This window comes from Habropoda laboriosa, unplaced genomic scaffold, assembly GCF_001263275.1.
Source record: "Habropoda laboriosa isolate 0110345459 unplaced genomic scaffold, ASM126327v1 scaffold244, whole genome shotgun sequence".
In the NCBI taxonomy this organism is placed as follows: Eukaryota; Metazoa; Arthropoda; class Insecta; order Hymenoptera; family Apidae; genus Habropoda; species Habropoda laboriosa.
This window is the reverse complement of record NW_017100399.1, coordinates 26,601-44,047: the sequence shown is the minus strand read 5'-3', so window position 1 is coordinate 44,047 and position 17,447 is coordinate 26,601. Positions and strand designations below refer to the sequence as shown.

Genomic DNA, 17,447 nt, shown 5'->3' with positions numbered 1-17,447 from the left:
TTCAAGTCTTTTTAAGTTAAAAGTACCCTTTATTTTGTGTTTCAAATGAAACTCCAATGCAGAGTACATTGTTTCTTTATAAAACTAAAACTGTATTTTGCATTTGGGGCCGATTTTATGTGCACCATCCGGTACTGTATGTAGAAATTAGCAAATTTGTATATTTCATTTTTTTTTTCTTTCAAGAATTTAAGAAAATTTCAATGAATATGTTTTTATTGTTTTCAGTTATGTAAAACGAGTCAGGACTGGGCAAATATTCTGGCAGCTAGGGGCAGGTTAGAGCATAGGGCGAACATAGATTATGGCGAGAATTTATACTGCATGTGGAGTTCCAATCCGAAGACTATCGTGGGCGGTGACGAGCCCGTAAACGAATGGTGAGTAACTGGAATTTACATTAGGCAAAAAATTGATGTAATTAACATCTGAATCACATTTATTAACTTTGAGAGAAACGCGTTCGAAAATTTTTGAAGTGTTTCACGTGGAGTTGGTTTTAATCTCGCAAACTTTAAACTTAGAAATTTTAAATTGACAAACTTCAAACTTTAAACTTACACGCTTTAAACTTTCAGACTTTAAACTTATGAACTTTAAGTTGACAAATTTTAAACTTACAAACTTAGGAAGTTATAATTTTTGATATCACTAATCCAGAAAATCTCAATTTTTGAGTTATCTAATTGTAACATTCAGATGACGATATATCTTCCGACACTTTAAGCTTCAAATATTTCTTCTCAATACTTCCTCTTATTTTTCATCTAAATCCAAATATCTACCTATCCCAAGAACAAAACAGACTTCCACTAGAAAACTACGTAAAACACCTAAAAAGTATTTTTAAAAAAACCCAATAATGAATAACAAAATCTGAACACAGGTATGCCGAGGAAGCGCAACATCAGTACGGAAAGGAGCCCACCACCCTAAAAACTGGCCACTTCACGCAAGTAGTGTGGAGAGACAGCACCGAGTTAGGCGTCGGTATGGCCAGGAATCGAAACGGCGAGGTCTACGTAGTGTGTAACTATAATCCAGCTGGAAACTTCCTGGGTAGCTTCACCGAGAACGTTCTACCGCCTGGAGGTTCGAGTCCTACTAAAAAAATCACCTTCCTAGAACCTAAGCCACATTACGCGTTAGACGAACAAGCGTGGCAACAGGAGGCTTTGCACGTCCACAACGAGTACAGGAGGAGACATCGTGTTCCTGACTTGAGGTTAAGCTCAGAATTAACGTCTGCTGCTAAGGTATATCTCTTACACGTTCTATCAAATTGTCGTGAATGTGTTCACTGCATTGCAGAATATTCATGAGAAATTAAACAACGACAGAAAGTTAATTAATTTCCCCGCAGAATTAATTGTTAACCCTTTCGCTGCGGCAAATTTTAGTACATAACACGCGTGGCAGACTCAGACATTTCACAAAGGTCGCAAAATTTTCTTCTTTGGTCGTATCGTTTCATTGAATTAACGTGGAAGAGTGCAGAGGATCGAATTAAGGCTTAAGTTAATATGTAAGTGTGCCCAAAGGCTCCGAACGAAAGGGTTAAAAATTAGGTTTCACTAGCTAATTAAGATTGTGAAAACTGTTTTTACAAATTTCTTTAATTTCTCACACGTATTCTGTGATAACAATAGCTCGATAAGTAACGCTTGCAATTTATCACGAGCCCTATGCCATCGTGACTTAGCGAGGATACGATTCTCCGTGAAGGCGCGGGTGCAAGAGTAACGCTCGATTACAAATTTTTTATGCTATCCACAGGCGTGGGCGAACACGTTGCTGAACACGAACAAGCTGATCCCGCAGTCGACGTCCCCCTACGGGGAGAACATCTACTCGATGCAGTGTTCCGATCCAAAGTTGATCGTGCCAGCACGAGAAGTCGTCTCAAAGTGGTACTCCGAGAGGAAGGATCACAAGTATGGCACTGAGCCAAAAGTTTTAAACACATGTACGTAAAACGTCCTATACAAACTATCCCATTGATTCGTTTCCAATAATGTCCTTATAAAGAGCAATTTATTAAAAAAATGTTCCTTATTTATACCTAAGTAATTTGTGTTATTGCAAAAAATATACATATATATAGTAAAGTAAGTGATAAATAAATAAGAATATATTATTGCATTAAAAAAATTCTTTTAGAAAATTATAGGAATAGTACTATTTAAATAGTGATTCAAAGATACTTTCTTAAGTTAACTTTTGTAGTGTTTTAGCAAATGATCACAGTATTGATTTTATAGAAAGATTGTAATTGCTAATATTTTTCTTTTTTCATTTCTTTAGGCCATTTCACACAAATTGTTTGGAAGAACACCACTGAGATGGGAATAGCGATGGCCAAAAGGGACGGAACGTGTGTGGTAGTGGCCTGTTACCATCCGAGGGGTAACATCGTCGGTCAATTCACGGAGAACGTGAAGCCCGCGAAGAGCCACTAGTTAGTTCGCTAGACGAAACCACCCACACCCATGTCGATAATGTATTTAAGCGCTGTATTTATAATATCGTGCATAGACGACAATACGCATAGTATATGTATATATAACACACAGATGTGCATACACGTAGAATAAAAGAAACATTCCACATACTACACGTAATCGAAACACTTCGTCTGTTTTATTAATCGTCGATAATGTGACACTGGGAGAATCGTGTCGAATCCTCAATGGCGCGACGACGATCATATAAAGACGTGTTGTTGTGTAACGCGTTTTATCTTTGAGGACCGGCTTTCTTTTCTTTAAAAATTAAAAAATGAAATTTCGTTCAAATTTATTCTTACTAAACTTTAGGAGTCTAATAAAGCATGCAACGAGTTGAAATATGATATATCTAAGGTAAATTATTTATGCGTATAATATATTCAAATCTATTCTTATTTTTTTACGTATTCTTCTTACATCGATAAGTGAATAACGTCGGTCGTCAAAGAATCGAATAGTATTGCGATAGTGATGCGTAATTTCTTACTGATAAATATAGTATTAACGAAAGAAAGAGAAATTGGTCAGTGATTGATCGTTCCTTCGCTCTTTTACCTCAAGACTCCACGAAACGAGACACACTTGTAATTTTTCTGACAATACAACTACGCGTAGGGTGTAGAATCGAATCGAAGATATTCTTATAATTTATAAACGCATGTTCATTATGTAAAATTTTCCTTTTATTTCAAACGAACAAAATAAATTATCAAACAACTCTCTCAAGTTCAACAATTTAAATCTATTGATTCAAAATAACAAAATGCACACATTCCTGAAGAAAGTGAAAGAAGAAGAAAAGAAACATTACTAAATATTGTAACGAAAACTTCTGATCGATCTATGCAATTTCAAAACGACGATAACACAATGGAAATGTACGTTCATCAAATAAAAAAATATGCAACGTTGACGTGTCAGAGAAGAAAGAAAAAAATGGTGTTGCTGCTTTATAATAATTTATTTATAATAAATTTACATGCACGCGTCGCGTGACAATGTGTCACGTGGTATAATAGATATAGGTACATTCTCTCTCTGTTTTTCTGCTTTTTATTATTTTACATTACGTACAGCCGTTCGTAGTTCCTTTCGTGGTCGAGGATTTAATTCTTATTTCCTACACTGTGAAAACGAGCTCGACGACACTGAAAACGCCGGGCCCTCGAGATTCGTTCGTCGCGCGCCATGTTCCCGTTTCGATTTCGACTGAAGTGAAAATAATTCTCGCCGGAATTTCGCTGTTTCGTCTGTTTATTCTCGATCGGAAGGGGGAACATGCTCGTTCATGTATGACACACGCATATATAAATTTAAACAGACATCGAATGGAAACAGTGTTTTTTGTATTTGTTTTCTTTTTTTTTCCAATGATTCTGTACAGTTCGTGTTTTCACTTCTTAATTAATGGACGAAACGACAATGTCGCGATGAAATTTGGAAATTTTTCGAACGAACAAGTTGATAAGTTGTGCTATTAAAAATCTGTAGTTAAGTTTTAAAAATACGTATCTGTTAAAAGAAATTAACTTTACAAGACTGTGATAAATAACTACAATACCGAAAAATGGTATCTCATCGATTACTTCAGCGAATAGGAGAATCGTTATTTCGAAAACTATTTATAGGTTACAATTGATACTCAAACTATACGTCGTATTATTGGTCTGGGGTTAGCTAAATCAGAGTCGACACAAAATTTTCGTTCTCAATCTCTCAGACGACAATTCTATTTTCACACCAATAAAGAACGTACTAAATCATCTAAATTATCGTGTTTAAAGTAAATGATATGTCAACAAGATTTACTTCTTTAATATACCTATTTTTGTTTGCAATATGGAATTAGAAAAAAGTAGTTTAAAATACATACTCCTGTTCATAGTCTGAGAAATGAAACTGTTGAACCCTTGCAGAATCAGAATCACAAGGAAAATACAATCGGTAATGTGATTTGGTCGAAATAGAAATACAATATCTGCGATACAGGAGAACAGCTGATTCTGCAGAGGTTAGAATTTGTCACACACTTCGTTGAAACAAATATTTTTCAGTACTCACATCGAATCTCGAGGAAAGAATGCAATCATCGGAAGAATTCTTTTACACATTATCGTTTTGATATTATTCACTGTCTGGGCGTGTAAAAATTCATCTTTATCGAGTTTACAAACAAGTAACGAATACCTCGGAGAGGATCTATCCACCGAAAATCAATTCACTTTGAAAAATTACTTTCAGAACACTCTGTTGTGTGTTCGTGTTACGAAACTCATCGTTTCGAAACATCGTGTATTGTATCTGTGTGTTCGAAAAACGAGAAAACGTGTTTATCGTTTCGATGTCGCAAGCTCGGCAGTTCGTTTTGTTAATTTGAACTATCGGAACCGTTACACGATGAACTAGAAATCGGAAAGGAACTTGCGAAAGGGTTGTCGATTCGAGGATTCACGTGTCGACGAATCAAAGGTTCGTTTTTCTCTTTCTTATCTTTTTTTTGCTTCTTTTCATTCTCCTATGAAGACACAACGATACTTTTTGTTCTGATATATACTCATCTGAAGTTTTTGTTTTTTTTTTTCTCTTAATATTACCGTAATATTAATCTCCACTGTTAACATAGTGATATATTCGCGACACGTTCGTTCGCGTTCTCTCTTTATTTTACGTGTTACACGCTACAATCTTTCGTTTCTTTTTTTTTCCAATCGATCGTTCGTTTTTCACCTTGCTTTTTCTGTTTTTCTCTTTTTTTTTCGTCTGTGTTTTTTTTTTTAGCAAATAGAAAATTTCATTCGTCCCTTTTTCACGGGCGTTTTTCAAAGTTTTTTCGCGCGCGCGGTTCACATCGTCGTTAAATACGTTTATACAAATGTTTAAACAGAATCGCGGACAATCAATCGATTCCCTTATGTCGGACGTGACTAGAATATTTCACATATATTCGAAAAACAGTTTTTTTTTTTCGTTTTTTTTTTTTGTTACTTTCACATCGCATTTTTTTTTTTTTTGTTCGTTTCGGTTGCTCGAAACGACAACGCACAGTAATAACACGCTACTCGCTTTTCTAGTTTCAGGTCACGTTGGTTTCCGATCGATCCTTATGACAATTAAACCTATGTACACTGTTGGAACAATGTTCTTGCGTTATTAGTACTCCTTATAATTTCGATTTATTCTTACAACTTTTTCTCCTTGTTAATTCTTGCTTTTATTGTTCTCCAGTTTGTTTCGTTTCTTCTTCGATCGATGTTGAGTGTCGGTAGAGAAGTGGTAGAATACTTTTTGGTATCGAAAAATACAAGAATCGGGGACAGAATTCGCTGAATTCTGCGAGAATCGTTCGTCGAAATTTTATAATTTCAGAGTTTTAATCGTGTCTGACAATTTCATTTCGCTAACATTGGGTGTTGCTTCTTTTCAAATTCAATCCTCTACAAATGACACGTGTCGTTTAAGTCCCAAAAAAGAAAAATAGTATAATCTGTTTATATATATATTATTTCAAAATTTCGATACGACAATGTGTTCGAAAGGAAGAAGATACGAAAAATTTCACGTTGTGTCAGATCATAGAGGAGTGAAATAAAAAGAACACCCGTAACATACAACTACTTATCGCGAGCACTACGAACATATAGTATCCATCGATGTCCTCAAACTCGAAAGTTCGTAATTCCTACTCACTCGAATTCCACATCCATAGTCACACATTTCCGACCTTTTAGATATTATGTTTCATATTCGAAAGTGTTCGAAACATTTAGAAAAATCGCTGTTCACAGATCGAAACGTAATACAGAGGTGTTCGATTGACGCGAATATACAGGGTAACTCACATAAAACAAGCCAGTTATCTTCTTTACCTACAGTGGCAAGAGAAAATTTTTACACGTAATTTAAGTAATTTCAAAGAACGAATAAGATGGACGAAAATGGCAAAAAGTGAAAGGAGGATTCACATTTGATCTAAAATTTTAAGTTTTAAAAAATAAGATGGCGATGGGTCAAAAAAGACCCGAGCACCGTACTAGGGTTAGTTGCACATCGAAGTCTGCTACAAAGTACAGTAGAAAAAAAATGCATAAATTAGTGTCAAACAACAGAAAACAATTTTTGTCTCGTCTTATTCACCCTTTGAAATCATTTAAATTACAGAGAAAAATGTTCTCCTACCGCCATAATTAGAGAAGATGATTCGAAGATAATTAATTCTGTTTTAAGTGGTCCACTCGGTGTATATAATTTCTTTTCTCCCGTCTCACAGAGCGTTCGTCGTTAGTAGAAAATCACCGTAACCCATGTTTGACAAAAAAAGTACCACACGGCTGCCTTCCAACGTATGTACAAAACTCTGCGAGCCATCAGCGTGAACGAAGATGATCGGCGTTTCGTAGTTGGGACGGGTTTCGTTAAACGCTAATCAAAAAGGTGAGAAAGACAGAGAGTTAATGAGGGAGAGAATGTTAAAGAGGCAGAAAACGGGTCTACGTAGAAGTAGATCCTTAAAGAGAGCGTGTGTGAAATATGTTCGCTTAATGGATGAACGACGCGACATGACCGACAAAAATTTCGTTTGCATTCCTCGGGTTAAATAGGATAACGAGCATGTTAATTATAGAGATTGAATGAGAGTACGACTGATTCGCTTCGTTACACGTTAAAACGAAAATTGGAGACTCTCTTTCGTTTCATTGGGTTCAGACTGAAGAACGAACCCACGCAAGTAGGTCTTTTTACGGTGATTGTTTCGTTCGGTAGTGATCGAGGTCAATGATTTCTGATACGAAGTGAATTTCCTTCGCGTCTTCGTTTCATAAGTAAAAGTCGAAGTTGTGCGATACGTGAAATAAGCGATAGTACGTAGATTCGATAATTCTGACAGAACATGTAACAAATTTTCACCATTTCCTCCAAATATTTTCATTACAATCAGCATTTAAAAAAAGAAAAGAAAAACAAGAACGAAAGATGTACGTATAATTACAACCTAATTTTAGTTAAACATATTTACAACAACAATCGATCAAGTGTGCATTGAAAAAAGTAAATTTCACTTCCAATAACTTAACACTGTATTAATCTCACTCTTATTCTTTTAAATAATATATGTACAACGTATTTAACCATTTAGAGGATCATTTTTCGATATTAAGTGGAAATTGTGCAAATGGGCATTTGAACGATTGAACCCTCGAGAAAATGATCGTTTTTAAATACAGAGCTGAAAAATTGTGCAGGCCAGTGGATGGCTCGAGTACACACTATTACAACAACAACAACAACAACAACAAAAACCATTCGTTGTTCCTTTGTCACGTGGAAATGAAATCGACCGTCCAGCTTTCATTGAAATCTCGACTATCGAGGCTCTCGATATGCGAAGAAACATCACGACGAATAACTTTCCACGACCCAGAACCGGAAAATGAAGCTAATCCCGATCGCTGATATAATTGAATCGGCAAACCGATCGGCCGTAGCGGAAGCAGCATCGAAGCAGGTACTCGATAAGACGACGTCTGGTCGGAAAAACGTGTAAATTGGTCGAGAAATGATTGCAACTGGCTCGAAGCGTCGAGTCAAGAAATATATAAGATACAATTAAGTCGTTCCTAACGACGCCTACGTAAATGTATTCACCTAACTGATTTGAACAGATTGTCGAAACTGTTTTTTTTTTCTCGCTCACTTTTTTCTCTTTCATCGCTAAGAACAAACATTTTGCCTCGTCCGATTAGATATATGAAATATTCCGAAAAACTTCGTTAGATAAAAGATTCCAATATGGATTAATCGTATTTTTTTTCTCATTTTTTTCTTTTTTAAACTAATCATTAGAAGAGAAGAAAAGAGTGTATTCGCGTAAAAGTGAGTAACCTTTGTTCGATCGAGTCGCAAATCTACGTTACATACATTCTCGGCTAAACGATTATCCCTTTCACGCGTCGTTCAAAGCTTTCGAATCGAGCTTCCAGAACTTCGATAGTTCGAAGGATTTTCGTGTATTTTCTTTTTTTTCAAATTGTTCTAATTCACGATTCTAGAATCTCGACTCGATCGTTCTTTCTTAATACACGTTTAAGATCCTCTGCTCGTCCTCTCTACGTGTATAATGATCCTCCACCGATCGATGCCACTGTTTCTCGCGTGATATGATTAAGAATGGTCGCGTGTATTTTCTTCTTTTTCTTTTTTCGTTAATATTTATAATCATATTTATATGATATACTCTCGTCGTAAATTGGTTCTAGTACAAAATTTATCTCACGTTCACTCGACGAACGCGGTTCTAAGTAAGAATCGGGGCTTGCAATAGGGAGACGTTTCTTTTCTCCTACCTACGCTCCTCTTAGCTATCTCGAGAACGTGTGACGAAGGACAAGAATTTCTACGATTTTTTAGAATTTCTTCTAATACGATATATAGAATAAATACGATTATATAACACTTTTCTTGTTCAAGAAGAACGAATTTTCGATAAATTCGCGTCGATGTATCTTCCTTTATTTTACAGTTCTTTCATTAATTTAAAAGAAAAATGAAAATCAGAGATGAGTTCGAAATATGAATTTACAATTTTATATATTGTAAACTGTTTGCAATGTAATATTAGTAATTTGCTGCAGTGATTGTCAAAATATGAATTTTCGAGTATAAATAAAATTATCTCGGTCTGGTGAGATGAACAAGACTAAAAGATAGTTTTAATTAACAACAGCAGGATATTACGTATTTATTATATCAAATTCTAAACGATTGGAATATTCGAACAATTTACTATAGATATCGAATTTTTCAAATTTGACTTTTATATCGTTGATTTTCCTCCTAAGTATATTTCGTACATCTGACAAACGTAAACTAGACACATTAACGACGAATAAAATTTCTAAACACAACATACCTCTGGTCCATCGTCACAAGTTGCGCTTTCTTTATGCTCTAATAGTTTCTCAAATTGATTAATCGCGTCGCTGGACCTCTGATGGCACTCGCCATCGTGAATTTTTCGATCTAGAGCACATTCTCGTGGTCGACTGGATTAACGAAGATTTTCGATCTACGGAGGTCGAGACGCCAGAGCCGACTAGAGAGCAAAACGTTTTAAGAACGTAGCCCACTACGTACAACACGACGAGAACATATTGAAGAGTATTTTGTTAAACAAAGACTCGCAGCTCCTCTGAAAAAATTAGGTTGCTTGGAAAAATTGTGACTGCACTACCTACGAATTGAAAATTATCACTAAAACAGTATCGCAGCGTCGATAAAACGACTGCACGTCAACAGAGCTGGACGCAGCTTGAACGAAAGATTCGATCGAATAATTATTCCTTCGTAATTTCAATATGCAATATTTGTCTCAATATTTGATAGAATTCTATCGACTTTTTTTTACAGAAATTTTCTTTCGTTATTTAGAGTTGTTTAGAGTATTCCGAACAAGTTTAACACGTTTCAAATTTGATTGTCAGCTTCTCTACAATTTTTAGATGTTTTTTGTTTTAACCAATATTCGAAACAGAGTCACGATTCTACTTTTCTTATATTATATGTATGTTTGTTATATTAATCATAATATATTGGTATAATTTTAAACAATATAATGCTCAATAAAATAAGAAAATGTAGTTTCATTTGTGTATGAGAAAGATTTTAATTTTGGGTCATATTTGACCCAGCATCCGCCATGCGTAAGACTATCACGTCATCCGCTGTCCGAGGGTTAAATGAAAGTGTATATGAAGAGAAGCTTCACGTTGATTATCATCGATGAAAATATCGAAAATTTGTTAAACATTGTATCTTACTTGTCGAATAATTAAAATTCACAGTTAACTCTAAAGAACCTTGAAATGGTCAACAATGCTAGAATATGCCCAGCTCGGTTGAACCGCACAGAAGAACAAAAGATCAGCGTTCCTGGCATATCACAGTCGCGACTCTGTGTCGCCTCGTTTAGGTCCCCGATGGTTCATGCGCGAACCGTGCTGTAGCCGCTAATCTATAACTGAATCTACGAAAAAGGGAACGTAGTAAAAAAATTCATCTAACCTATTCACCGTATCCGTGATAATCTCTCTCTCTCTCTCTCTCTCTAGTTACGGTTATCCATCATCTTCTTCGATGTGTCACTGCGAACACCTTGCTCTCCGGCCGTCTCGCACAATCCTACGATCATCATCACCACCGTCATTCAGTCCCACGAAAATCAGTCAGGATGCTGAGATACAACCTAGTCTACCACCTCAACATCCTACCCGATTGATCTTGACGTGTAATGTGGGAACGCTACAGCCATTTGTTACGCACCACGCCGGAGAGCCTGCGTCCCCACATAAGGTTATATCATACGATTGTCCCTTGTATATGCTGAGGATCCTGTGTACCGCCTTGGATCTGCGGCGACTGCGATCCAAGTGGACCCTGAAGGTTCGGCTGGTCGTACAATCCGCCCAGTGAACCACCGAAGCTAGGATCCATGTTCGATCCCAATGCAGCGGTCAACTCTGGCATAGACGGCAGACCTACGTCCAGGATTCCCGTGTTGCTCGCTACACCAGCCTGAGAGCCTTCTTCAGGCGGGGTCACCTCCAGACCGATAGATCCGTTCAGTGCTATTTTAATCGGGTTGTGATTCGAAGGATGGGACAGTGCACCTAAACCTATGTCCTCCAGGCTACTCTTTCGCCTGCTCATCGTCAGTCCTTGCCTCAACGAGTTCGAACGTCTCAGCAGAATATCGTCGACCACTCGCAGAGAGTTGGACCGACCGCGAAGTGTACCAGCCACCGTGGGACTGTCCGGCAGAGACAGCGAGTTCGATTTCGTGGTGCTCAACGGAGGAGCCCTGGGAAGACCGATCCCTGATCCTCGACGACTTCCAGCGCCCGGTAGACCGACTTGTGCCACCGCAGCGCTCATCTGAGACACCAACTGAGCCGAACAGAAGCTGATGTTGCTCTTTCTCCTCGAATTGTGCCGTTCGAAGGTCTTCTGCGCGGAGAAGGGACTAGGTCGCACCAGGTACACGATGTCGCCCTCTTCGAGCTTCAGATCGCAGCTGGGGTTGATGATCACGTAGGACAGGCTGTTTCGTTTCTCCGAGACGTCGTCGTAGTCAGCTACCGGTAGGTTCAACGACTCCATCCGGGAACGGACCAGATTGGCGATCTCGGCTCTCTCGATCTGCTGGGAGTGGTTGTCGCGGGCTTCGTCGCCGAGGCTCACCGAGTACTGTTTCGAAGAGAGAACAGATAGGAGTTTTTAATGGTGAATTGAAGATGGGTGATTTAGTTAAACGGACGAGTACGCTGTTAGTGCTTTCTTTCGGACAGACCAGTGGTTGATAAATCTTCGACGGTAAGTTAAATCTACTCGACTTTGTTCTAGATAACTAAAATTGTAGAAGATCGAACGTTTATCAAGCATCGTCTGTCCGTCGTATCGACAATCGTTAAGAAAGTCGAGTGTGAACCCTCTGGATGGATCATCGAGGGGGCAATTTAGGCGGTGAAGACGGAACAGAGAGTCCTGAGCGTTCAGGCCGGAAGCCACTGACTGCTTGGTACACCGCGGCATGCGCTCTGCAATATGTTAGCGTGGTAACGAGCTTTATCAAACACCGACAGAAGGAGGGAAGAATTAAGGGGTGTGGGATGAAACGATCGAGAGAGAGAAAAGTGTGTGTATCAGGTAAGACAAGGTAGAGTATAGATAGATAGAGAAATGGTGAGAAGTAGATGTGAAGTGGCGACGAACGAGTTTGTACAAAAGGGAGGAGAGAAAAGTATGGTGAGACAGTAATAAATATACACATATAGAGAGTAAGTGGAGGTAAAGTCGATCGAGAGAGAAAACTGGCGACCAGACAACGTCGACACTGTACTCACGGCTGAGGCACCCTTGTCGCGGGTGGCGCAATTTGCAAGGCACGAAGCTGCCGCCGAATGACGCACCTTGTACGTCACGCCGACGCCGGCGTCGCTCTCCGCGTCTGAGTCGCCCTGTCAAAACGACAAGCAATTCTACCCTTACTAAGGACAGCCCACCGTTGTCGCGATATTTCGATGTACGGCCGCTGCTCGAGCTTTTATCGTTTCTTACTATTACAACACGCGATCGGTGGCTATCGTTCTACGATTTATTATCGTTCGTCGTCGCTCGTTCGCTGAGCTTCCTACGTAAATAGGAACGCGCAGGATGCTCGCAGATTTCGTTTCTTTGTAGAGATGAATGTGAACTTTTTTTTAGAGAAACTAAAGTAATAACACGATGTGTCGTATTGACAAATGTGTATTGCCTTCAAAGAGTGTTTACTTGTTTGCAATTATTGTTGATACATTCTTGGATAGAAAAGGAAATTTTTGTTTTAAGCGCTCTGAAGAATCATATAAGTCGTAGACGTAATGGAATCAACGAACCAAAGCTCAATTTGAAATAATATTGTAGAAACCGACGGAAAAATTTTGTGGGACCCAAGCGGGAATCGAACCCGGGACCTTCGGCTTAGCAAGCCGAGGCTTTGCGCACTACCCCAACTGCGCGCGCTATATTCTCCCCTGTTGGTTTCCTATTTGGTGATGGAGGCCCCGATACTACAATATCATTTCTTTCTACAGAGTGCTTTGGAAAAACTTTTTTAGAAAAACAATATATATGATATTGACAAATTTGTTTTCTCCTCAGAGTTTCCACTTGGACACCATTTTTGGAATCTTCTTTTCTTTTGCAAAGAATGCATGTAAAAAAAAATGTTGTTAAGCATCCTGTATTGCAGTTGACAATTGGAATTTGCATTTTTTAATATAATTTGGGATATTTAATATTGCAGTACCAATGTATTTTATTAGCGATATTTTAGAACCCTTTGCAGGCAGATTAATTTTTGATTATTTTAAAGTCGTTAAAGATTTAAGAGTTGCTTGTTGAATCTACTGAACATCCTGCACCTGTTATACAATTCGAAAAAAAATTGAAAAAAGTTAGGTCACCAGAAACAGTGAATAAAATATTTTATAGTAGCTTCATTCTTTCTCTTTCAAATGTTCACTGCAGCCTGCATGTACGTTTCAAAGACCCGTGTCCTATGTAAACATCGAAAATTGATAATAAATCGTTACATCTGTCAACTAAATCCTAACTCTAACGAAGTGTAAATTAATATATAAATCTCTACATCGTCTACAGGCTAAGATCTAAAATCTAAATCTTCACGAAACGTCGCAGATCACAGTGACCACTCGAAAATAAGTATCACCTATTTAAAGAAATATATTATACAATATCTTATATTCTATCGATACAATTTTATGTAAGAATCATTGCACGTTCATAAAAAAAAAAATACACTAAAATCGATCACCAATCGATCGTAGTAACGCGTAGAAGAAGCGTTCCAATTGACACTAATATGTATACATATAATATTCGATTGAGTCATAAGTGATGTCCAAATTGTTCACAATTATTTTCAAAGGTTTTCCAAAATATTTACTTCCAAATTTTCTGGTGCACATATAAATTTCAGATGTACACTCTCGTCTATAAATATTAAAACACTTCCTGGACACGAAGCAAGTCTAAAAAAATTAGTGCACAATTATTAAAATTCAGAAAATATTCCAAAAAATAATAATTCATACATGGTACCAAATTTGGCGAAGAAATGTGATTTAAGTCATACAATACTTTCCCCTTCGATACTTACGAACGACAGTGTTAATTGTTTCGTTCCAATCGAGACATTGCGCAAATTTCACTGGACATTAATTATGATTCTACTCAACATATCTAACACGATGCAGGTTGAAAAAAAATGTACACGTTCGGGATCGAAGGACGTGCCACGAGCATCGTTTCAACAAGATGCAAGAGCCTCACGCTCCTCTGATTCTCATTGAAAGGGATCAAGAAAGTCTCTAAGAAAGGCAGCACGAGCTGACACCGGGATAGATACAGAGCAAAAGATATTACACGAACTCTGAATTATCGTTCGACTATCAGTGGATAGAGTTCATCGTTTTACTCACGTGAGACGTGTCGGAGACAGTGGTGTCCTGCGTTCTGTAAATGCCAATTGGGATCTCGCAGGTCGTTGAACAGAGTTTCTGGTACAGCCTGCCGTATGTCCTGATCCACATGTCGTCCTTCGTGATTCTCATCTGAAATTACGCGCAATGAGAAGTATACGAAGTTTCTAATTACCAAGTAAGCAGGGAAAGCCTGATTAGATTTACTTTGGAAAATTAGCGGGGCAGTTTTGGAGTTAATTAGCATAGGTAGCTGGAGGATTACATAATGTGCGGTTAATACAGGGTGTCTAAGCGTAAGCTGAACACCTTTTGTTTTTCGATGATGTGAAAAATGTGTAAAATACAATTTCGAGACTTTGATTTTGAAAGAGGAAATTTATTTTCAAGGTCACCGGTATTTTTGTGCAGGCACAAGCACCTAAGTTTATAATGACACGGGAAACGTGGAAAAATTAATTTTGAGACTTTGAATTGTTTCGAAAGAGGAAATTTTTGTTATGGTCACTTTTTTCGAATTTTTTCAAGGTATTTTGGTGCAGGCACAAGCACCGAAATATCTCCTTTGTTCTCAATGACACGAGAAACGTGGAAAAATCGATTTTGAGAGTTTGAATGATTTCGAAAGAGGAAATTTGTGTTACGGTCACTTTTTCGAATTTTTTTGAGGACACCGGTATTTTTGTGCAGGCATAAGCGCCCAAGTATCTCCTTTATTTTCAATGACACGAGAAGTGAAGTTGGGTAAAACACAATTTTGAGACTTTCAATGATTTCCAGAGATGAATTTCATTTCATAATTATTTTTCTCGAATTTTCTTAAAGCCACAGGTATTTTTGTGCAGGAAATGAAGTAAAATAAAATTCGGAATAATTGCGTTAATTCGTATCCTTACAGATGTCAAGAAGCCAGACCCAGGAGCTTGATCCACACCCAGCAGCAATCTCACGAACGTGATCATGTAGTCCTTGACGAAGGCTTGGTAGAGAAGTGTATCCAGCATGGAGGCGCTGAAGACACTTCCGGCCGCGAAGGGTAATCGAAACATGTACGATATGTGCGATCCTCTTTCTTTTTCTCTCTGCGTAAAATAACGAAAAAGCTTATTTGAAAAGTTGCCAAAATATTACAATCAGAAAATTCGTCAATTCTCATTTCTCCACAATTTTACAACGGAATGTCGTTCAATTCGAAAATATCACGTATCGTACCGTAAAATGCGCTTAAAACGCTGTGATATCGACAGATTTATCGTAAAACTTTGATCGCTTTGTTGCAGGGCAGTGTGCACAATCTATTATATCCGATAAGTACTGCGAAGGGGAAGTTTCAAAGGTGATTAGCTTTTCACCATGAAACGGGAAGAGCTTAGTTAGTTGCCTCGCATCCATAGTGTAATAAAATTTCCCTTATACGTATAAAGTAACAAAGTAAAGGTCAAGTATGCGCGCTTATAAACTCGACAAGCAACGTTGCACGAGAACACGACAGAGAGAGAGAGAGAGAGTGAGTTTAAGATAACTGATCTTGAGTATTATCAGAAATTCAAGCATGAACAGAAGTTTCGTTGCTTAATTAAAAAGTATCTGTAACAGTTTGCACACTAACAAGGGAGATTGAGTATACTTCGTTCGCGACGTAGAAGGTTCCATTTAAAATGTCACTTTGTAATAGGAGGCGGTAATATCGTTTGAAAACTAGTGGATCGATTAATTTCGAATTAGTCCAAATTATGTTACATCGATTGGAAATTCCTGGAAAAAAGTTAGAGTGGATGATACCTTTTCCATTTTGCTGAGATGAAGAGCGTACTTGTCGTGCGCCCTGAATTGCATGAAACGCATGTTGCTCGACTGCGAGAGCTCCGTTATGCTTTTTATGCTGGGAAAGAATCTGCGGATATAGAAATAATGGTGTTAAGTTGAGATTAATTTTATTGCCAAATTTGACAATTCTAATGTGAATAATTTCATAATTTCTTGTTTTTATAAAGTGAAGCTTTAAATTCAAGAATTTTTACTTATAGAAAAGTGAATAATCCACACTTCACTATTATTTTTATTAACGGAAAATCTTGTTTTCAAATTGAGATAACTTTTATTGGGCAATCTAATATGAATAATTCCATAATTTCTTACGTTTACGTACAGTAGCTTTAAATTTACGAATTCCTACATGAAAAGGTACATTGTTGGATAATTTAATTTTCAGCTGTTCACATTCTCAGTGTCTCGGAAAATTTCTATACTTCACTGTCCTTTTTATTAACGAAAAATCTCGAAACACTCACTTGAACATCGTCTGTACCGCGACGATCGTATTACAGTCGGCCAAAGTATCTTCCTCCGCGGAATTGCTAAGTTCCTTGTTTACGACCACGACATTTTCTGCGAGTGTGATACCGGCACGAAGAAGATCGTCCAAACAGTCGATGGTTCCTCGCATCCAGTACACCAGAGGAAAGTAGGACAACGCGTCGAGGAACGCAATTTCCGGTGTCCGTTCCAACAGAAGAATGATTGGATTCAGTGAAGTTTTTGATCTGACGGAAATCATTGATTAACATTATTATACAATTTCCATTTTAACGATCATTACTTTGAACACATTCGTCGCTCGAAATTTATTTCCGAGAATAACCATTTCTTTTACGTTCAATGAAACTTAATTTTCAATTTGAACTTGAAATATAATATCGCGACTAAAATAAGTAATTAAAAGGAAACGAAGGAAATGATTACTCTTTAATATACCTAAAATGAGCTCTCAAAGGAATTATGAAATTATTATACAATTTTCACTTGGTTATTCGCTACTCTGAAATTTTAATGACTCGAAATTATTGATAAAAAATTTTCTATCAAATAATATTTTAATTTCTAATTTTTACTTGAAATATGGTAT

General features: G+C 37.5%; 2 protein-coding genes across 3 annotated transcripts in view; one reads left to right on the top strand and one right to left on the bottom strand.

Annotated features, from left to right (window-relative positions):
* The window catches only part of LOC108575286, a 109,975-nt gene extending 107,149 nt beyond the window's left edge, over positions 1 to 2,826 (top strand). For both annotated transcript variants that reach the window (XM_017938042.1, XM_017938044.1), the window contains 4 exons: positions 229 to 380; positions 887 to 1,256; positions 1,777 to 1,966; positions 2,305 to 2,826. In XM_017938042.1, the coding sequence (XP_017793531.1) occupies positions 229 to 380; positions 887 to 1,256; positions 1,777 to 1,966; positions 2,305 to 2,459 (867 nt within the window). In that variant the 3' untranslated portion in view covers positions 2,460 to 2,826. The remainder of the gene's footprint in view (positions 1 to 228; positions 381 to 886; positions 1,257 to 1,776; positions 1,967 to 2,304) is intronic.
* An 8,033-nt stretch (positions 2,827 to 10,859) lies between these two features.
* LOC108575270 (potassium channel subfamily T member 2) overlaps positions 10,860 to 17,447 on the bottom strand; it is a gene marked incomplete at its 5' end in the record, with an annotated part of 22,500 nt that continues 15,912 nt past the window's right edge. Inside the window, 6 exons of the mRNA XM_017938026.1 lie at positions 10,860 to 11,747; positions 12,404 to 12,517; positions 14,543 to 14,674; positions 15,439 to 15,624; positions 16,325 to 16,436; positions 16,834 to 17,085. Of these exons, the coding sequence (XP_017793515.1) occupies positions 10,860 to 11,747; positions 12,404 to 12,517; positions 14,543 to 14,674; positions 15,439 to 15,624; positions 16,325 to 16,436; positions 16,834 to 17,085 (1,684 nt within the window). The remainder of the gene's footprint in view (positions 11,748 to 12,403; positions 12,518 to 14,542; positions 14,675 to 15,438; positions 15,625 to 16,324; positions 16,437 to 16,833; positions 17,086 to 17,447) is intronic.